Source organism: Anguilla rostrata, chromosome 1 (assembly GCF_018555375.3).
Source record: "Anguilla rostrata isolate EN2019 chromosome 1, ASM1855537v3, whole genome shotgun sequence".
NCBI lineage: Eukaryota > Metazoa > Chordata > Actinopteri > Anguilliformes > Anguillidae > Anguilla > Anguilla rostrata.
Genome location: NC_057933.1, coordinates 29152855 through 29175946, shown reverse-complemented (window position 1 = coordinate 29175946; position 23092 = coordinate 29152855). Strand labels below are relative to the sequence as shown.

Genomic DNA, 23092 nt, shown 5'->3' with positions numbered 1-23092 from the left:
ACCGGAGTATAATTTTAATTATCTTTATTCATTCATCGGGTATGTCATGTGTCATGGTAAAATCTGGACATGAACCTATGAGAGTTACATAGCCAATTAAAATTGTTTCATTACATCACAGCACAATTTCTTGACAGACTGAAAGGCTGAGATATCAAGCCATTGCCATATTTTTGGCACATTACTGTTACCAAGATGGACAGGATTACATAGAATAGATTTTGTATGGGTGTATGTGAATCTAAGATAACATGAGTTAAAATACTGTTAGATCAAGCCAGGACAGGCCCTTGTCATGTATTATTATTATTATTATTATTATCTATTTTAATGGTACCAGTTGCCAGAATGAAAAAGCAAACTGTCTACAAAGGAGGACAAGTCACAGAAAAAAAATAAATAATAATAATATTGGTCGCTGTGATAATTATATTGTCCACACAGACAAAAGACGAACAGTTAAAAACGGGGGAAGAAAATATTCGCAATTCGTAGTAGAAGTCGATGATTTATATTTATCCAGCGCTCCATTCGGCCGATGCTTGCTATTGCTTCCATCCCCGTGACGTCACAACGTTTCCCTGGACCTCTTCGGACAGAGGGAGTCCGGGATCTGGCAGGAAGGAAGAGGAGAGATCAGAGCGTGAGTCTACAGTCGGGGATCCTAAGAGGGGACAACTAATTCACTTTTTAAAATACAAGAACTCGTGGACTGCACCGTTTGAACAACACTCGTAAGTGGCACAGTCAGAAAGTAGCCTTTATCATTTCAATTAGTTTGCTAGCTAGCATGATAATTGTACTTGACTGTAGTTGAAAGCTAGATTGCCTGTTAAATTGATTGTGAATATAATTCCATTCTATAAGTCGTTGCAAAATTATTGATACATGTTTCTGGACTAGTGTCATTTGGTATGTTCTGCGAGGTCAGGGCGACAAACCTAGTTACCAGCCAGTAACTGTAGTCCTGTGCCCGCAAGCTAGCTTGCTAGCCTGTTAAAGGAAGCGGTGATCTTGCAGTCTGTTTCTTGCTTACGATGCTACACCATGTAGATAACTATCTATCATCATTGGGAAATCGCGATGTTGTAGGAGGCTTGCAATACTATGCAGTTGATAGATTTGCCGGTAGCTTGTCAACCTGAGGTAGGCTACTGTCAATACCGCCAGATATCGTTATTGGAACCCTAGCACATCGTGGATAGTGGGAGTTCCATCCGGTGCACTTCGCTTAGGTTTGCTGTAGATTCACCTACCTGCTAGCATTCAATTGACTTTCTACCCGATGATAATGACAATGTGGGAGAGTGCGTTTAGAGTAAATATTATTAGCAAGCTAGAATGGAAATGGTGCTGACGTTGGAAGTTAATTCTGCGGTTAACGTGCACGAGAAGAGGATTTAGGTGAAATATTATAGGAAACGGGACAGGTTGCTAACTAGGACTAAAACTTAGTCCTAGCCGAGCAAATACAAATACTTGTCGCTATACATGAACAGTGGGATATTATTTCCTTGTTTTAGAGTGGTCTTAAAGTTAAAGATGGCGTAGCACAGTTTTTTTTATCTGAAGAAAGCGAGCATACATTCCAGCTTGGAGACAAAGAAAGGACATGTCGGGGTCGTGTTTCTTTCGACATGGAAGAAGAAATCTGCTCCATTGCTTTAGTGAACAGCTGGTTTTCCATGCCATTGTAATTAGTGGAATGGGAGATTAATTAGTCATGTTCCACAGGACAGAGCACATTTCTCTGTGGACAGTGTGATGTAGCATGTCACTCTATACTGGTCTTAAAATGCTCCATTCAGCCATCCCCTGTGATCTTATTAAAATACGGCAGTGGCACCACAGATCTGAAGACATTCCTGATTGTTATCTAATGGTCAAATCATACAATTACTTTATTTTGTTGTTCTTGAAGATTTTTGGCAGTTCCAGATCATCAGGGAAACAGGTTATTTCACTGTGAGCGTTATTGCCATACGATTAAGGGATCTCACCTTCTGTGGATTTGAGGTTGTAGGTTTGAATTCCAATCTGCCATGCTGTTGCACAAAAAGAATATTTTGAAAAGCCTTTAGGTGTAGAAGACCACACTTGACATAGTGTTATATGCCCTTGGAAATCGGGAAAATGATGAATCTAGATGGGAGCTGAATGACTTGTCATCAGACATTTTTATGTTCTCTCATGCACAACCTTGATTTCCTTAATAATTCATAAGTTAAGTAGGTACTTCATGTATAAAGTTTTTTCTAAATTATGAAAGTTTGACAGAGTATGGTTGTCTGCAACATGAATAAATTACTGCAGGGTAGAGGTTGGCACAATAGGGTATGAAGTTGAGTGGGAGGGGGACTGGCTATGTCAGAGGTTGTGGAGCATCAAATCATTGTTAATTAGAGGCTAGAGGGATGTAGACCTTGCTGGTGATATGGTTAGCTCTTGCCTGCCACTGCACCGAAACCCGACTCTGCCTCTGGCTTTATGCCGTCATCGGTGTGAGGGCGGCGGGAGTATGTGGATACCGGTGATCGCATGGCGGAGAGGTCGAGATCGACGCGTCTTGGAGTCAGAGCGGGCCCAAAGAAAGGCAACCTCGGTTCAACTCCCGCCTTTCAGCCATGGACTGTCCACCAGGATTGTAATAAAAGAACACATATTTATAAAGCCACAGATGCACAGGGAGATTATGTGCATCTTTCTCAGCATTGCATTGAAGGCTTACAGCTGAACTGCTCTGTTTTTTTTTTTTTTCACACTAAGGACCTTTTTTGCTTCCATTTAATTTCAGGGTTGCATGAAAATGTTCATCCAGAGTGACTGAGATGAAGCATGTGTTTGCATCCATTGAGTATCGGTGTACTGAGAGGCTGAATTTGAAGTTCCTGTTAGATAAGTGAGCCCCTCACTGAAAGTGCTTTGGTTCTGAAGGGCCATTGATTTTTTCCAAGTATCACTTCAGAAGATAAATCAGCTGCTCTGTATTAGTTGTGGATGGGCTAAATGATGGTTGACTCAGATGGTTATATTACCCAATGCCTGAACTGTACATGTGAGTTCATGTTTGAAAAGCCCCAAACTGATTTGCTTGACCAAATAGCCTAATTCAAATAAAATTACTTATGATTCAGCTGTGTTTTTGAATTGCTGCTGTACAGATTTACTGATCTACACCCTAGACAACTCAACCCATTCACTGTTCTAGTGTCTTCTGGCACTTCATGTTCCATAAAGATCATCTTGGCATCATCTAGGCTATATACCACTGATGGAAAAACATGGGTTGAATCTCAGGTCTCAGACTAGTCAGGAGTCCAGTGCAGCTCTGATTTGCTTGAATTTGCCTTTCTGACTTAAGGTGACACATGTGACACAGATTCTAAGACATTCCTGATACATTTCTCTAGGCAAGACTCCACAATTGATTTAAGTTGTTGTTATGTCTACTTGAATGACTGCAGTTCCAGATCGCCAGTGTGACATTATTTCACTGTGCACATTACCATGTGATGAAGGGATCTCACCTTCTGTGGATTTGAGGTTGCAGGTTTGAATTCCAGTCTGTCATGTTCCATAAAAATAATCTTGGCATTATCAATACAGCATTGACAGGGATAAAACACAACTTGAAGCTTAGGGCTTAGACTAGTCAGTAGTCCAGGATGGCTTTGATTTGTTTGTATTTGCATTTTTGACCAAGGTGGCACGTGTGGTACCCGATCCCTATATTTCAGAAGCAGTGTGTGACACTGAAAACATTTTCAGGAACCTGTTGCAGGGAAATGCAAGCCTTTTGGTGTTGCGTAGAGTAGCCTACTTGGTTGTGTTTGTCCTGCAGAGATGAGGCTTTCCATCAAAGGGGATGTTAGATCCAGGCTGATGCAGGTGTTCCAGATCAGGTTGTGCCTTTTGCAGAACTCTCGGCCAAGCTAGTTCCACAGAACAGCGGACTGCTTCCCCGATTGGCTCTCCTGATCTTGTGAAGGCATTACGTATTCAGGCTAAGCTTTAGAACACAGTCTTCATCATGGAAAAAAGTTCTCACAGAGGCTATATTAGGTCAAAGTGAAAAAAGGACTAAAATGAAGAAAAATAAAATTTAAATGGTGGAAATTTTTCGAAGAAAAATACAAATGGTAAAGAAAGGAATCCAGCTGAGATTCGGGGAAATGGAAAAATTAATTATGATCGTTTTTTTTTCTGAATGGAATAGAAGCTGCCCTTGATGGAAACGACTGATTCCTTGTTCTGTCCAGGACAATAGTTACAATTTTCATCCAAAAAGACAGAACATCATGGTGTCTCTGTTCCACTGTTTGCACGATTCGAAGCGGTGGAATTGTAAACCGTTTCCCTCAGTGTCTCACTTTGGTTTATAATTTTTTATCTAAATATCGTAACATAGTGATGATGACTAAGCCTGAAGAAAAACAAACACAGGATTTAGACTAAATAGCGTAATGTTTACATTTGAATGTGTAGCCAAGATAAAATATTTTCGTCTTTCTTTAGTATTATACAGCTATGGGCTTTACCTTTTGGACTACAGTGCTGGAAGCAGAATGTCTGAATGTCTGTGATCCATGGAGCAGGTTGCCAAATAGCCAACTGTTGCTTTTGTCTAATGTTAGAAGTTTTTACCGCTTTTCACATCGGACTCATTCACACTATTCCTTTGGAAATTATTTGTTTTTGATTTTAAAAAAATAAAATAAAAGAGATAGATTATGAATTTACAGGAGGGTAATTGTTCATTTTCTGCCTGTTCACCCACGGTCACAATCAGTTTTTACATTCTTGTGTTTAAACATGTTTGTTGTATAACCCCCCTCGACTTAGGTGTCTTGCTCTTTCTGATGTCCTGTTGGGGCCCTTTAACCAGACAGGAAATCTCTGTGATGTAGCTAAATTGTTCTGGAGCGCCAGCCCTTAGTTATGGTAGGCCGCAGAGTCTCAGGATCCATGCTTTTCTCTGCTTCCTGTCCTCCTCTGGAACTTTTTCAACATCCTTTATCCGGACGTGAGCAGGAAGTGGGAGAGCGGTACACTGCTGCTAAGGGTTCAGGAAGCCTCTGCGACCCACCCTCACCCACCCCAAACAAGACTGAAAGAGACAGTTGACTTTCTGGGGTCCCATCTGCTGGCCTTTACCTCACAAAGCCAGTCTCTCAGCAACGACCCCAACAAACCTCTGTCATGTTCGCTTGCGGATTAGACGCTAAGTGGATTTTCACAGGCGTGGCAGCAATTCCTGTGTGGACCGCTCCCTGGCTGGTGACAGTTTTAGAGGTCCCTGATGGTTCTGTCCTAGGCCTCTTTCAAAAGCGCTAATGCATATGTGACTGGTTTATATTTTGTGCCTTCAGTAACCACAGGAGAGGATTGTAAATTGAAAATATCGCAAATGTTACTTTAGATCTGTAGCAGCACTGGTAGGGCTCCCATCATGGTGTACACATTTTGCGCTTTAGGATACACCAGTTCATTTTGATTGGAGCTACAGGTGTGTTGTTTGGGATTCAGAGATAATGATATTTGAGGCTGCTGAGATGATTGTGTGTTTGTACTGCAGTGTAGGCCTGCTGCTTCTACCTGTCTTACTGCAGTCAGTGATGTGGCTGCAGCAATAGATTTGTAGCATGCAGTTGTTCCACTATGTGTGAAGGCAATGTACTGTAATGTTCTTCATTATGGAGTACCGGCTGAGGGAGTATTTCATTTTTAATGAAATGTGCATTTTTAAGCTTTCACATCCTCTTTGTGTAGCTATGTTTGGAAACCTGCCTCTCTTATGTACATTATAATAAACATGGTTTGCTCTGTGTGTTACGTGTGTAGTTGCACATATTTAAAAAGAAGTAAACTGACCCTTTTTGACTGGCAGCTAAAATCATCCATTTTCAGAGGATGATAAAATAGTTTCATATTTTCATAGTCACCATGCAATCTTCTAATTGTAGCCTATTTATTTATTCATTTTAAGAAGGCTTTCCTTGGATTTTGTCATTATTTTAAGGATTCAATGGAAAGAGTTTGAAGAATTCCTTTGTCAGGTGCTTTTATTGGTTTTCTGTATTTCTTGTAAAAAGTTCTTAAAGAACATTCCATTTTGTCAATGTTTAAGTCAGAACAGAGGTGTTGTGTTCACTTTGAGGTTAGGCATTGGAGAGTGTTCTTGCTGAGATCGTCAAAATAGGGAATAATGAACCGATTGAACAGGATACCTAGGGCTGTTCTCTGACTGTGCACAGACATTCCCTGTATAGCTGTTTTTAACGCAGTTGGCCTATGCCTACTTGGGGCTTGAAATAAATGACATTCTCCTGATCAAATTGGACATGCCAAATATGTGATCACTGGAACATTCAATCAGGCTAATACGTGATCTTCTGGGGTTTCACAATGCAGGAAATTAATTTGATAAATTCTGAATTATACCTAGATTTACACTCTAGTACGAACTGATATCCATACAGCAGGCCAGTATACCCATAATATATTTGCGACTTCTCCTCCTTGTCTAGCACAAAGCTGCTCTTTGTTTTGTCTGTTGCTTTACTGTAGGGTTGGAGTAATATAACAATAAAGAGAGGACACAATTCAGGTTACTATGGTTACCTAATGGCCATCCAGTTCTCAGAATAGCTCAGGAAGCCTTTGTCCCTCAGAATTAGTTTGCATAATGAAACTAATGATTAACATCAATCGTAAATGACCTGTTGTTTCCGATGAAATGCTGTATTTTGAGAAGTGCCTTCTGGGAGCGCTGGAAGACCTTTCCTAATTAAGTTCTCCAAGCCTTTATTTTCCGGCCTTTTGGCCGTGTGTTACTGAGAGACAAGTAACCAGGCAACACTTCACGGCATATTGCTTTATTGCTTCTCCTGGATTATTACTGTAGCACATGACTGTTCCACTTATATCCACAAATGACCAGGCTCAGACATTATAAATGGGAGGATGAGTGGACATTTTCTGCCCTTCCTGCTGTTATAGTGCCCTTTCCCTCTCAAACACGTACCGCCGTTAGCCTGTGTCTCTTTATCCTCTGCACTGGTGTGTGTTGAGGTATAGTGATGTCACCATCTGAATCCCTCCCTCCACGGGCAAAAGCTACAGCAGGGAGTGTTTCTCAGCCTGCCCTCCATCTGTGTGTTTTCTCTTTATTCTGGATGGGGGACAGCACAGGGGGTTATAGGCCGAGATTGGATAACAGTACAGAAAGGCCTGTGGGCGGGAATCAAACCCCACCCTGCACAGGGACTGGTGTGCAGGTTGAGAGTCAACCCCGCCACCGACTGTGCCACATGCAGCCAACTGCATGCTTCCCCTTGCGTCTGGGCGACACTGGCCTAGTCTGGATTTGATGCCAGGTTGTGGCCCTTAGCCCCACACTGGATAATTGTGTTAGCTAGATGCTCCACCTGGCAACCCCAACCAGTCTTGAAGGTTTTCGTTTGCTGCTGTCCAGGTTTGCTTACAGCAGGTAGTTTACTTTACTCGTATCTGTTTACACAGCTGTGTGCCTACTAAAACAAATCAGTCTGGGTGCTTTTAATCAAGTGCACCACAGCCAGAGTGACCAACCTCGGATTCAAACGAGCAACCCTGTTGTCTCAAGCCTTGTTCCTTCGTCACCTTGTGCTCAGCTGGTGAAGAGGAATGACTCAAATCTGAGGACACAAACTTCCCTTTTTAGACCGGACAATTGTCCCTTTGTCTTGCTTGTTTCGCACCAGGATCGTTTTATGATTGCTGCAGATCTGGTGCGAGGCTAATATAGGCTCATGTTCTCAGAGGCTTCGAGGAACATATTCTATGTACGAAACACAGAGAGTTAGTTGAGATTTAGAGAGTGACCTGACATCTGGTTGGTGCATCAAACATCTTTACGTATGGGGAAGACAAGGCCATTTCCTTCCCTGTCTTTTGTAAAAAAAAAAAAAAAAAAAAGATTAAAAAAAGAAGAAGGAACCCGGAATGATTCTGTGACTACAAAACTCTGGAAAAAAACTCTTTGGTTGCATATACTTACAAAGCATATACATACAAAGCATTTAGAATTTCTGTCTCATTATTGGCTGTTGATTGCTTTGTGCTCATTTTGCCCAAATAATCACATACTCTGGATTTGCCTTCTAGTACTTTCTCTGGGAATGTTGGATAATGTCTGCAAACACAGTTGGGAGTGTTTGATTTAGCTATAAATTAAAAGAAAATAATAATAATAATAATAATAATAATTATTATTATTATTATTATTATTATTATTATTATAATAATAATCCATTAAATGTGGATTTTTCCCTGGAAAACTGCATCTCAAGCTCCAGTTAGATGATGCTGGATATAGCCTAACTTGTAGGCTAATGCTTGTTAAATGATAATTGATATGCATGAGAATATCTACACATTCAGACCATAAGAGACATACTGTGCTATTTTTAGCAAGTCAGTTTTTTTCACCATCCGTAGTGTCTACACTGGGAGCAGAAACGCCTAGGGTCTTCTCATTTAATTAATTCATTAATTTTACGAATTGGTTAGGGACCATGTACTATGCTTAACAAACATGTTACCATTTGATGCATTGTACTAGAGTTAGTCTGGGCTAATTTTCACCAGCAGTCCCTGGGCTTCTCTCTGTTACACGGACTAATGAATCTGCAGTACGTTGTGTTAAATTGGTGCAATTACTGTACGCTGTGCTATTGGTGCCCAGCTCATTAAAATTGCATTGCTGAAACAACAGGTCGTAATAAGCTTTTGTTACTGTGTTTTAGTTGATCCAGGTCTTATTGATTTAACCTAGTAGGGCATGTGTGATCTGTTTTCCCTGTTTGGGCTATAAATTACATACATTATGAATTAAATATGAATATAAATAAAAATATTATGTTCATGTGATGAAAGATAATGGGTTAGAGCTTCAGTAAGAGAAGGTGTGTGTACATAGGAAGTCCATGGTCCAAAATATGTAGCCTATATTTTGCTTATTATTGCTCAAGCTTATTTCAAGCATGTACATTTCTCATAAAGGTCTACAGAGAGCTACATTCACTTGTACTTTCATACAGGAAAAATGATTAACTAAATGGTGAATTGACGGCAATATAGTGCTAATATCACCATGTGCTATTGTATGCAGAATTGGGCATACTCTTTCATTAATATGCATTTGAATAATTATCTGGGACCCAGGTTCTTCCACTCATTGGCCTGTTAATAAGCATTTGGAGAAATGAATTTGTGAGCCCACTGCTGAATATTTGAATAGTCAAATACTTTTTTCCTCACCTGCAGTGACAGGTATGCAAATCAGGGCATACGGGCTGACATTTGCAAGCTTCTTGTGTTTCTGAAGCTGACACAGCTGAGATTAAGAGAGTTACTGCTGTCAGCATGTAAACTGTGAGGCATTCCAGTGCCTCACAATGCATATTGACTTTTGGAGATTTTCCACATAAAATAACTACTGCCACATAAAATGTTCTGCAATGTATTTAAAATATGTGGACTTTTTAGAAAATTGAATGACTGTATTTTACAACAGTTTTTGAAAAATACATTCCAATATCTGTAAGCGCCGATAATTTGCAGATCTTTCCGTATGCTATGAAATGTTGCAATATTTTTAAGTGCATCTTACTTCAGTATATTTTCAGTATATTTAATTTCTGTGAGGTTGACTTGAAGAACACAGGGATGTGTGTTTAAAGTAGGCTATGTAAGATTACTCCATGTTGCCTTTCAGGTAGTTGTGAACCATGGATTGTACGCTACATGATATTTGTTCTCTGCCCTGCAATTCCTAATGCTCATGTCAGAAAGCCTCTAGGTCACAGTTCATACAGTACCAAATTAAATGATCTGGATTTACTCTATTAACGTGTTCGTTAGTTTGATCAGTCTGTAGACCGAGTAGCCATGTTCACATCTGGCTAGGTAAATGTGCCATTGGGAGGGGTCGAGGAGAAGAAGAAAGGGTGCTCCTCCCTGTTTGGCTGTTGCGAGAACTGCCTCCTACCTCCCAAAAAAATGGGAAGCCTTCAGGACCATGGACAGCAGTCTCACTAACGGGTGCACAACTGAGGTTGATTGGCCTATGTCTGGCCTGTTTTCTGTACCTTTGAGAAGAAATGTCCACACGGGCATTCTGGATGTTTCTCTCTCCAAATGTCCACATTCTTTGTTCTCCCCATTCTGTCCCTCATAACTTCTCGTTTAAATTCTGTTTTTAATTGTATTATTATGTGTTTCTCATTTTTCTTTGACCCTGAAAGGTGAATAAAATGGCCACCAGTCAGGTCAGATTTCACCTGTTTTTTGCATTTTTCCAGTCATTACCCGACACAATGACCAACCCTAGGACTGTGCCACAGTAAGCTTTAATGGGCGATGGATAGTCTACTAAAGCCTTCAAACGTGTTTTTCTTTTCTCTTTCAAAGAGTCCTTTGTAAGGTCTTCTCGCGTAAGGCTGACTTTTCTCTTCCCCACATGAAAGTGCATGGTTAAATACTCAGTGAGTGCAAGAGCTTCTGAAGCATGACCTGGGCTTTTAACTCCAAGACCATTCAAGATCTGAATTCCTAAAACTTTAAATTGCCCAACTAAGTCTTCTGATCATAAGCGAAGCAGTAAACAAGAAAGTCTCTTGTTATCAGGCCTCAACAACCTGTGCTGAATCATCCTGAATTAGCATTGGGAATCCTGTACCTGATTCCAGTACCTCTTATCGATCCTGCCTTGCAATCAGATAGCACATAATATAAGCATACCGATGCGTGATAAGACCTAGTTTATCGCGCTGATCATCGCCACTCTTCCAGCTGGTGTCCATCTGGGAAATGATTCCCGTGGGAACCGTGACACAGCATTCCGACTCGCCATTCCAAGCTCATCCCAAAATCCGCTTGGGTGGTGCATCGGTGGATAGAACAGAGCGTGCACGGAAGCAAAGTATCAGAGTTAATGAGCTGGGCGAACTTTGAGCTCCGCTGAACTCCCTGAGGCTGCCTATCCTGCTCCCCCCTACCGTCAACAACCATTGACCTTTGACCTCAAACCTAGGGGGTCTGACTGGACTAATGGAGGAGGGTTGTTTCTGTAACACTATCATCCTGTGGAATTATCACACCTTGGGGCCACTCAGGGACCAGGGCATGAGGCAACCAAATGTTTGGGTTTTGTGACAGCAGCCTCCGTCTGATTGGTCATATAGTAGGCTATTGTTGATCCGAGAAGTGGCCAATAGCTATCTAGGGGCCTTTTCAACAGAGATGAGCTCTACGTTTCCTGTTATTTATGTCAGATTCAATGTTTTCCCACATGGTTTGCCTGTGTCTGTGTTCATGAGCTGGAAATGTCTGATGTGAAATGCTTGCAGTTTGCATTGTAAGCAGCTATGCAATTAGATTTTAAATCAAGTTCTCATTCTGCTTTCAGTTTTTGGGGCCTTACTGCCCTAAATTATTACTTTTTTTCCAGAGCCAAAAACCGGCTGAAATGAACTGTGCTTTGTGGCACTGTATGAAACTGTGGTCTGTGGCGAAGCTGTGTTCTGTGAAACTGTGCTCAGGCTGTGTTCTGTGGCACTGTGCTGAGGCTGTGTTCTGTGAAACTGTGCTCAGGCTGTCCTGTGGTACTGTTCTGAGCTGTGTCCTGTGGTACTGTGCTGAAGCTGTGTTCTGTGGAACTGTGCCAAGTCTGTGTTCTGTGGCACTGTGGCAAAGCTGTGTTCTGAACTTCTGTGTCGCTCTGTGGCAAAGGTGTGGTCTGCGGCTCTGTGCCAGAAGGCTGTGTCCTGTGGGACTGTGCCGGAGCTGTGTTCCCTCGTTCAAGCAGCCCCGTGTGGAAAGCAGGCGGTTGGAGGGCAGGGCTCAGCTCCGCTGCCTCACGCACCGCAGCGCTACAGCAGGGGCTCGCCGCTTAATCCCTTCTATTTTCAGCCCCGGAGTTGCAAAGAGAATTAGAAGCTAAGCGCAGCGTCCCAGCACATGCTTCCAGTAAAGTCCTCAGAGTGGAGCTTGACCACCACACACCCCTAACCTCCCTCCAACTCTGACATTGCAGTTCTAGGTTAGTCCTGGGGACAGAAAATAATGGAGGCCCCATCTTTGCAGTCAGAGGACCCTTTTTGTGTCACAGGCCAACGTGGCTGCTGTTGTAGAACATAGCAAGTATTAATAACAGGTATAACATCACTATGCCAATTATGCTAACAATTGTTTTAGCAGTTAGCAGAATGAATCACATTATGCTTCACTGTCACAGCTGTGGTTCATTCTGCTAATATGCGTATCTGAAAATAGTGGCTTACATATGATCGTGTCTCTGGGTTTCCCAATTAGCATGGCGGTGTGAAGACATAGGCAGGGAACTGTCTTGTTTAATTTAATTGATATAAAACAAGTAAGACACAAATTTAAATGAGTAAGAATTCAAGTTTTTGACTGTGTAGGGCCTCGCTCCACTAAATTTGTGTTCTTTGGCTAGATATTCCACCTTGGGCTCCCTAACTGTCCTATTTCAATAAGCGTAGCACTCTCAAATCCGTGCTGGGCCAATTAAGTGCTGTTCTCTTTCTATTACCATCTTTGCTGTAAATCAAAGTGCTTCTCAAGACAGCACCTGTTGAATGGTTAGCTAATAATTGTCATAGTGTTGTAATTGAGAGAATTCTGGAGGTAGCCTAATATGTAGGCTTTTCTGCTGGGTCTAGGATAGACACCTGGTTTATAGCTTTATGATAATTAATAAATGCATTTCAGATAAAATACATTTAATAATTATCATAAAACTATATTTGCTTAAAAAAATACAAGAGATGCTAATACACCTGGTCTTTAGCTTTTGATAGTCTGTTTCACCCTTGGTATTATCTTATAATTGGTTAATTAGTACTGTCCTTACACCAGAGAGAGTACTCCTTTCATCCAGTCCCTGTTTAAATTGTTTCGCCATGCCAGTTTAGACTCTTTATTGGATTTTGAAAGGATCTGGCCTAAATGGCATCTTGATGAGGACAGGGGAGAATGGGCCCATTGTTGCCCACGGCGACCAGTTTTTTCACCCCATGAGCTGCATGATTGACAGCAGAGCATCGAGGACGCCCCTCACATGCCACGCCTGCGGTCTGGGACCCGAGTGAGGTGATTTGCCGAGGTTGGTGCCTCAGAGCGTGAGAACCTTTGTCGGGAATTCTGGGAAAAAATAGCTTGTCGCTCATTAAGAAGGACTAAATGACCCTGTGTGCACTTTTGTCTGTGTTTGGTCCGGTGTTTCTTGCTGTCCTTTATTTAGGCTGCTGTGATCTTTCTCCACCCCTTATTCTGGTGATCCACTGTGCATGCTGGTTTTGCTTCTATTTGTTCATGAGGCTCAATCAAGTTGTTAATTGGAAACCGATGTTGATTTGACATTTCCTGGAAGGTAGGCATATCTGTTTTAAAAGGTGAATGGGGTTAATCTCCCCCTTGTAGGTAGTGCTACCAACTAAAGCACTTGGTAATGCCTTAATGCTCCCCACAGATCAAATCATTCTTTGATTTATTTGGCTGCTGACTGAACTCATTTCAGGGGATAAGCATCCAAGCCTGTGCTCTCCCAAACTGAGGCCTTGCAGTGAAAGGTAGGGATTTAGATAGAGACTCCAAATTGGGAGAAAAGAAAAATCATTATTTCAGAATGGTTTGTTCAAAAATAGTAGCCTAAACCTGTTTAGTTGCATGTGGCAAGCATTTACAATTAAGCCTTGTACACAGCCATGTGTGCTGTTTATGCTTGTCCAACAACTTTCCCTGGGTTTTCATTTGAGGACATGTAGTTACACTGCAAGTCTATTTAATGTAAATGTAACTTAAATTTGTCTTCATTTATTGCCTGTAGATAGGAAAATTCTAGAAATAGCTTGTTGTTATTGTGAATTTATTGTTATAGCACCTGGAAAAAATCTATCAATTGATAAACAGCATATAGCTACATCTAATAAATGGAAATGGCAACATTAATTACAGAATTTACGGACTGTCTAGATGTTGAGGTCCATTTGACCTGGGAAAACATGTTCTGTCAAAAGGGAACTTCAATTTTCATTTCTTGAGTCCCTCTATTTGCTTTCAGTACCTTATTACACCCAAGTAAATATCCCAACTAAAGCTGAAACACACTGAGGTTTGTTGTACTGAAAGGGGTCGTGATGATAGTTGTTTTTCTGGCTGGTTTTAGGCCTCATGAGGGGTTAAAAATGTTTTTCCTCCATGGAGCCACATGCACCTGCTTCAGGGGCTGTTGTGACAGGTTTAAAGGGGCTGGGACATTTTGTTCCCCTCACCATCATCCCCATTCTCCCCGTTCTGTCACCATGGGAAATATAGCCCCGCCCTCATGGCTGTAGTGCCTCCCTAGGTGACTCCTGTCCTCTGGCCATGAATCCGTATTCCGTTCGAGGTTTAGTCAGCAGCACATGTAATGGATAACATGGTAATTGAAAGCCCCCCACGGGGTTGTGTACGCACAAGGGGGACACCGCTATTGGCCTATGACTACAGTCAGTCAAGGTTGTGGATACAATTTTTTTGCATTGTGTTATTTTTTTTTTTTTCGCTAAGCTTGAATTATGCTGTTACCTTGTGTTCATGCCAGGGATGTCATACTCAAATTCTAGAGGGTCACCGTATCTGCTGATTTTTATATTGCATGATTTAAGTGCTTAATACAGCTCATTGATTGGCTAAGAAGTCTTCACAACTTTCAAGGACTAAATTGGCTGCATTGAATACTACATGCATAGGCCTACATTTTTTAGAGACTGGCAGTTGCAAGGCTGATGGGAGAGGGAAATAAATGTTCCTCTAAAAGATCCTCTTCAAGTTTTAAAGTTCCTCTTTAAGATCCTTCCCTTTGCTCACTGGTTCATGGAATGTCACTTCCTGTGTTTGCTGCAACTACGTGAAGTACTGTATCATCATGAGGATGTTACAGTAGAACCTGGTACTGAAATGTTCATAACTTGAAAATTAGCTTAATGTGTTTTAATATGAAACGATTTATGGGAATGGATAGGTTTTCAGCCATCCTCTTTTGTTTCCTTACGTGCTGTCTTGCTCCTGCTTGCTCCCAACTTGCCCATTGTAGATGCACCAAATATGCAAAGGCCGAGTTAGTTTTGTGACTCGTATCCATTTTAGTGCTCACTTTTTTCTGTAATTATCAGTAATAATAACAAATATAATCAATGTTCTGTAAAATAGGAAGCTTAAAATGTACAATTGCTTATGGTACTTCCTGGTTTATACCTTGTTAGGTTTACCTGTTGCTGGTATGTCTGAGATGTCTATGCACAAAGTCTGGGATTTGTATCTGAGATTCTACTGTATACCATCAAACTTTTTGATTTGCATGGGTTTTAGGTTGGGGGTTAACCATGGAATTTTGTGGAGGGCTGTGCTTGAAAAGTAACATAGGTGATGGAGTGTGTCAAACTGACTCGTCCCTCCTTTCTCTCTCTCTGCAGGTCCCGTAGTGAAGCCGTGGTGTAACTGTGGTGTGCAATGGAGGATGGGAAGCCAGTGTGGGCCCCCCACCCGACCGACGGGTTCCAGCTGGGCATGATCGTGGACATAGGGGCTGACTCCTTGACCATCGAACCCCTGAACCAAAAGGGCAAGGTCAGCGCGCTGCTCGAATAACCGAACGAGTCTGGCCGTTTGGGGATTTGAGCCGGACGTTGGCTAACCGCCCGTGTTCTTTTTTACAGGGACCTCCATTTCCTTCAAAAACAGTGATGTAATCAGAAACAATCCTTAAAAACAGCCTTCAGTGGTTTGCTTAATAGTCTCAGGTGTGCTGTTCAGCACCAGACAATAGGACTGATAATTAGCGGGAAGTTCCCACCTGTGACACTCGTTTCCCCGGTGCGGCACACCACGACCGTGGTGACACTGACTCATTTGCATCAGAGTTATTTTCTTATTCGACACCCTTGTCCAGGGCAACACTACCGCTGCTGTTTATTGGTTCCTATGCTGAACACACTAACACACACACACCCAGTGTCGAAAAAATTACGTCTGGTTGAACATTAGGTCCCGGCTTCCAGGGATACCCTGTGAGTTTCTCTCCCGCTACAGACACCTCCTTTCATGTTTGGATTTTCGTTTAATAACCCTTTTAAAAACCGAGCCTCTAATGCTAAATGCAGTCTCCGTAGAATCTGTTCCACCACCCCACCAGTTTCTTCCCCTGGGTGCCTTTTTTCTACAGTTACCATTTAAGTGTGAATCTCCTGTCCTGTCCGGTCTTTAATTTGGGAGATGGCAACGCTGCCTCATGCTGTGAATTGAAAGGCTATTCCAAAGGGGATTTCCATAATGTTCCCCTGACAGACAGCTTGCACAATGCCTGCACCGTTTCACTGTTTTTTACACTATATGTGACGTGTTTGTATGTGTGTATGTGCATATATACACACTCACACACACACACACACACACACACACACACACACAAACATATACACACACAGGACAAAGAAGGTCATGGGAACACTGCATCTTTATGTGAAATAACACCAATAGCCCATCGATGTTCACATGCTAAATTATTTAATCAATCAATCAAGCAATCAATCAATCAAGCATTCTCTCATATGGTAGTATGATAGTAGTAAGTCACATCAATAAAAGTAGGATTGATTCAGGATGCACACTAGTAAATGCTGTGTGCCGCCAAAATATACTGCCAAATCAAAGGTAATTGTGCCAAACATAGCTATTCTTCTTATCATATGGCTATATCTGAGGAACGTCATTGTACGTCAAAACCAAACTTATTTAACTGCTAACCTACCATAATTCCATATAATTAATGGGAAGTGATTTCATTATTTGCCATGTATAACATAAGTACACTAGCTAAAGTACAGCTATACTGATGGAGATCTTTGACGGCCAAGATGTGGAGGCATTGCTTTCTTCCCTCATCGTAATACTTGAGGCCCTCAGCTTTTGTGAAGTTGGTCGGGTGTTCAGTCGTGGGGACACGGCGTGTCGGGCGATCCTTAAACCGTGAAGGCCCGCGAGCTCGAGGAGGGTTTTTCGCCCATGACGCTCAGAAACCGCCGTTGTTGTTTGCAGGTGGAACTCGGGGGAACTCATTACCAATGATGCAGAGGAGGTGTATTAAACGTTGATAAATAATGCAGCAAGGGAACACTGCGTTGTTTTCTGGACCTAGAAACCCTGCCCAGTATGGTGCACAAAGAGGCCACCCCCCTATCCCCCCACTCCCCCACCTACCTCAGAGCACGGGGCTTCGGATCTGGTTTCTGCCAAATTATTCATCAGGATGACATATCTCTCTCCTGGCATCTCAGAACAATGCCTGTTTCTACCAAGTCAATTTTACTGAATGTTTCTTCCTCTGGACCCTAATGTGTTTGTATCAGTTCATGAGATAGTCCAAGACTACCTTCTCTTTTCTTTACTTTCCAATGAAACAACCATTTATTTTCAAGTTATTTATTTTCAGTGTCAAAAAATAACGCACAGACAAATATTTTGACAGAGAATTACACAAAAACCTCCACAACTATGTCCAATATCAAAACTTTCAGTATATAGTGTGTCCTCCCTTTGCCTTTATTATAGCTTCAATTCTTTTCAGAAGATTTGCTTTGAGTTTTTCTGCTGGAGTATTTTCCATACCTCTTGTAAGCACCTCCTAAGTTCACTTTTAGAAGGTGGTTGCATTTTCTGCTTCTCTTGATCCAAGTAACAATGAACTGGGGTGGCCAGTCCATTGTTCTGAAAACACCAGAATTGGGATCTGTTTAGCAGTGTGCTTGGGGTCCTTATCTTGCTGTAGAATGAATTTGCTCCAAACAAACATTGTCCAGATGGTATTGCATGACAATGATGAGATTTGTTTGTATTTACCAGCATTTGTGATGCCTTCAATGAAAACCAAATCACCAACTCCAGATGTTGTTATACAACTGCAAATTTGCACTGATCCTCCATCATGCTTGACTGATGGTTGTAGACATGGTTTCTGAGAGTCTGATTGCTTCGGCGGTGTACATACTGCTTTCTCAGTCAAATTTAATCTCCATAAAACCTTGCTCCACATCTCAGGCGTCCAGTTTTGGTGTACAAGTGCAAATTTTCTTCTCTTTTGTTTATTTCCTTTTCTCAGTAGTGGCTTTTTGCCTTTCAGACCCATAGCATTGAGTTGTCTTCTCACATTGGAAAGACTGACAGAAAAGCCTTCTGGATTTTTTCAGATCTGCAGCAAGAGTGGAGCTTGATTTTTTCCTATCTCTCAAAGATAAAATCTTTAAGTACTGTATTTGTGATGGTTGTAGTTTCCATTCTAGTGTGGTGTCAGCATCGTAGAACATACAGCACTTGAGATTAAGACCAGATACTCATGACCCCTACAAGGGACAAAAATAAATTGCCACGTCTTGGGAGGTTATAAGTATGTATGCATAATTTGGGAAATTTGGAGAAGCACAAGTAATGTGATAACAATAAATGCTCTCTCATTTCTCCTTCTGTTGTGATATATTTAAACAACATGTATGACATATTTGTAACGTACGTAACATTTTTCATGTATTCTATGTCTTTAGGCATTTGTGATACCTCATTTGATTGAGTACCAGTAGTTTTTCAAGAAAACAGACATTAGAGACACGTGGCGCTTATAAAAATATCGAAGCCTTCATGCGTTTTATCTGTGCCATTCCAGACCTTCCTGGCTCCAATGAACCAAGTGTTTCCTGCTGAGGATGACGTCAACAAGCACGTGGAAGACAACTGTAAGTTTCTGAGGTTTCCCGTCAAGGAAGTTCGGCTATAGAGTGGGAAGATTTATCGATGCCTCTTACTCTGTGTCGGGGGAACGTGTTCGATTTGCTAATGCTCTTCATGGGAAATGAAATGCTGCTGCTGATGCCATTGGCTGTAAATGGAGCGGCAGTGTAGTGTGATGGGTAAGGAACTGGTCTTGTAACCTAAAGGTCACAGGCACGACACAGCCGTTGTAGCCTTGAGCAAGATGCTTAACTTGCGTTGCTTCCGTATATATCCCGCTGTATAAATGGATGCAGTGTAAATGCTGTGTAAATAAGGTGAGTACGTCTCTCTGGATAAGAGCGTCTGCTAAATGGCTGTAAAGTAATGTAAATGGAGTGCCAGTGCAACAGATGCGTCGTAAGACACCCAATGCTCTATGAGATGGGCTTATAAGCACTTGGACTGGATCTTACATGATTTACACTTGTCTTTGAGCTTGGTCGGGATAGAAGAAGTGAACGCTATGCCTGGGGTTGATTTCCATGAAGTTCTTGATATTCTGCCGAAAGTAAATCCCTCTTGGTGTTCGATTTAGATGCGTGCCGAATTAATATTTTAAGGAGAAGTAGACCTGCCCTTGCTGTCCTTGAACTTGTACCATGTTGTGTCATAGCTCTTCAGATGATTTTTCATGAGAAATTGTTGTGAGCCCTGTTGCATTTCCTTTTTCAAACGGCGGAATTCTTTTTGTCCTTCACAGGTTCCCTTATGTACTTGAATGAAGCCACACTCCTGAACAACGTTCGTGTGCGGTACAGTAAAGATAAAATATACGTAAGTTATGCTTTTCACCTGTTTGTGCTGGCCTAAATAGGCCTGTTATGACATTGTTCATTTTCCCATGTGCCTGCAAACTTTGCTTCATTCCCATGGTCATAAAACAGTGTTATGGTGCTGTACGGAGGGTCATTCTAGCAAACACGGGGCAAAAGCACTCCTTTCTAGAAATGAGCTGTCACTCACTCCTCTTATAGGTGCACTAGGAGGTAAAGTTGGACTGTGTAGGATGCATATGTAAACATTTCTGTCAGGGAAATTTGAGACCTTTGCTCATTGTTTTGGTCATGACTCCTTATTTCAGTAATGGCTTTTCCTTCTTTTCTGGGGTGTTTGGCACAATATGGTCTGCGACAGAGAAGAACAGTTCCTGGCATTATCCCCTTCCCCCCTCCCCCCCCCTCCCCGCACCCTCTCCAGGGTCTGTTGTCACCCCTGCATGGGCGCGGCCAAACCTTTCATCAGAGTCTCAGTATAGCCCCCCATCTCAGGTGACCTCTGCAGTCGCCCCCACCATGCTATCAAGTTGCTATGGGAAGCCAGTCAGGCCTTCTGGCATGACACAGTGATCCGTTCCCTCATGCCCGAAGGCATACCCAACAGGTGGCAGAGAAAGGGATAGAGAAGTTGCTAGCAAGTGCTTCAGGTTGTGCTTCAGGTGACACCTAATGGTTGGAATGAGGTACTACAGTTATTTCAATGTTGAACTGCCCAGCAGGGATTATGTGCTTTGCTGAACAATTAATTTAATCACACGTTTTGCACATTTTAATAATACTTTTAAAAATAATTATAATAATTAAGAAGAAGCAGATGAAGAATAATACATTTAGCATATTCACATGCAATGAATTACTGCCTTAGTAGTACTTCATAATAAAAATAAATACATGCGTTGTATTCACAAATAAATATATCAGATACTATTGGAGTGATCAGTTTTATTCTGAGGCCTGTGTCATTGCTGCGATGTCGATCCACTAGTGCAAGACAAGCCTGCGTTCTCCAGCCAGTGTTCTCCATTCTGCCTGTCCTTGGTCCTTTTCAGTTGGCATTCCACCAGCAGAGCTGAGCACCCATTGTATTTAAGCAGGACATTTCATGCGCAAGGACTGCAGAATTGTTAGTGTGCGATACGAGTTGGACCAATCCCACTGAAACTCTCCCACCACGCACGATTCTACAACCGACTGCACCCAGCCATGCGAGGCCACCGACCGCCGTCAGCACCGGCGCAGCGATGGTTCGATTCCGAACCAAGCGGTGCATTCGCGCACTGGAACGGTGTCTTGGCAGGATAAGCCCCCAATCAGCCTGTAAATGTTCCGTTTTAAATGCTTTTATATCACTTCTGCTGCGATCTGACAAAAATGCTTTTGAACAAAATTACATCTGTCAAGCTTAAAGCTTCAGATGAATTCTAAACAAATCAGAGTGTCAAAAGTAAAGCGGAAAAACAAAGATTTATAAATAAACTGACACATCAGTGTCTTTCCCAATTTCTGCTGGCTCACATCCTGTTTGCTGACAACTTAATTAATGTGCCTGCGTGTGTAGCACCTGTTTTCCAACACCGTAATTAGGCCCTTGGAAGTGTCTAACTGAAACAAATGAGAGATTTCTTAGTGCCATTCCTAACATCATTAATCATGTTAGCTGTACGAAAGGAAGCTGTGAGCTGTAAGGAAAATGGTAATTAATCAATGATTATCTAGTTGTGCGCACTGCCTATTCTGCAAAGCCCATTTTTATCTAGCGTGTATTTATACTTTTTACAAAGGGACTTTTTCATTCTGTTTCTGAAGCGTGTGTGCTTATACCATGTACAAAGGCGCTTTTTTCATTCTGTCTCTGAAGTTTGTGTACATTTACCATCTACAAACGGACTTTTCCATTCTGTCTCTGAAGTTTGTGTGCATATACCATCTACAAAGGGGCTTTTTCATTCTGTCTCTGAAGTGTGTGTGCATATACCATCTACAAAGGGACTTTTCCAATCTGTCTCTGAAGTGTGTGCTTATACCATCTACAAAGGGACTTTTCCATTCTGTCTCTGAAGTGTGTGCTTTACCACACAAGTTTCATTTGTCTAAGGGGATATCTTCTTTCCATTCTGTCTCTGAAGTGTGTGCGCATGTACCGTATACAAAGGGACTTTTCCATTTTGTCTCTGAAGTGTGTGCACATATATTGGTGGTGGGTGAGGTGAGTTCCCCTTCACTGTAAAAGCACTTTGAGCATTCTGAAAACTGCTATGTAAATGCAAGGATATATACCATCTACAAAGGGACTTTTCCATTTTGTCTCTGAAGTGCGTGCACATGCACTATACCATCTACAGAGAGTATTCTCCATTTTCTGTCTGAAAAGTCTGCATATGTCACCTACAAAATGACTTCTCCATTCTCTTTCTCTGGGGTGTTCAATATATATTATATTTGCAACAAGCTCTCAGAGCTCCTGGGGCACAGGACCCTCCAGTAGATGAGGACCAAAAGGGAAAATAATGGGAGTGCATGTTGGTCCAGGTGCCGGTGTTGAATGGATGTCTCTGTCATTTATTGTAATAAACTAACATTTCTCTGTCCCCAAAAAATGAAAGTGGATCATTTTAGACTGTGGACAGATTATCAAATGCTTTTGTTTCTCTGTTGAAACATGTTCAAGCAATGCATAGACTGAAACTTTTTTATATACTACTTTAATCTGTTGTGTTTTTTTTTTCCTTGTAGACTTTCGTAGCCAACATCTTGATCGCGGTGAATCCGTACTATGACATCCCCAAGCTCTACACGCCGGACACCATAAAGAGCTACCGAGGGCGATCCCTCGGCACCCTGCCTCCACATGTTTATGCAATCGGTGAGCGGGCGCAACACGTTGCCGGGACAATGGCAAAAAAAATGCATTCAAATGACGAACTTAACTAATTAAGTTTTCATCAAACTATGAGAACACTATTTGCTTGCTTTATTGAAAAACCTGTCGGAAGTTAACACAGTAATGAGGAAAAATTCTGTATTGTTGTGTAGCCTCTGTATTTATGCGGAATTGACTGCAAAATGCAAAATTGACTGCAAAATGTATGAAATAGTGGGCAATTCATGGATATTATTACTTTTTCCTGTCTGAAAGCATGAGGAGTGAGCAGGTCACTTTGCAACAATTATTTATTTGATTAGTTATTATTTATATAGGATTAACTAACATTCTACTTAGTGTGCTATGCTAACGCAAGGTTTTATTATTGTAATACTGGATATTAGTAGGCACAAAATATTTGATATACATTTGATCAATGTGCATCTCCAATGTCCCTACGTTTCTCCCACTCCACCAGCACAGACGTCCTGAAGTACCTCATGTCATTGGTTCCTGTTATTTCAGACTTAATGAGTGAAATAGTTATCTCTGACCCTCTCCAATGTAGACACGTTAAAATAAGAATAAA

The 23092-nt window shown here is 41.6% G+C and overlaps 1 protein-coding gene across 3 annotated transcripts in view; it reads left to right on the top strand.

The window, feature by feature from the left end:
• The first annotated feature begins 545 nt into the window (after positions 1-545).
• The window catches only part of myo6b (myosin VIb), a 68554-nt gene continuing 46007 nt past the window's right edge, over positions 546-23092 (top strand). For 2 of the 3 annotated variants that reach the window (XR_010329723.1, XM_064333811.1), the window contains exons 1-5: positions 576-734; positions 15519-15672; positions 18758-18827; positions 19565-19638; positions 22374-22503. Coding sequence is in view for 2 of the 3 variants with exons in the window: in XM_064333811.1 (XP_064189881.1) it covers positions 15556-15672; positions 18758-18827; positions 19565-19638; positions 22374-22503 (391 nt within the window). In the remaining variant the exon portion in view is untranslated. Of the gene's footprint in view, positions 735-15518; positions 15673-18757; positions 18828-19564; positions 19639-22373; positions 22504-23092 lie in introns of all 3 variants that reach the window. The other variant, XM_064333816.1, reaches the window with a different exon arrangement.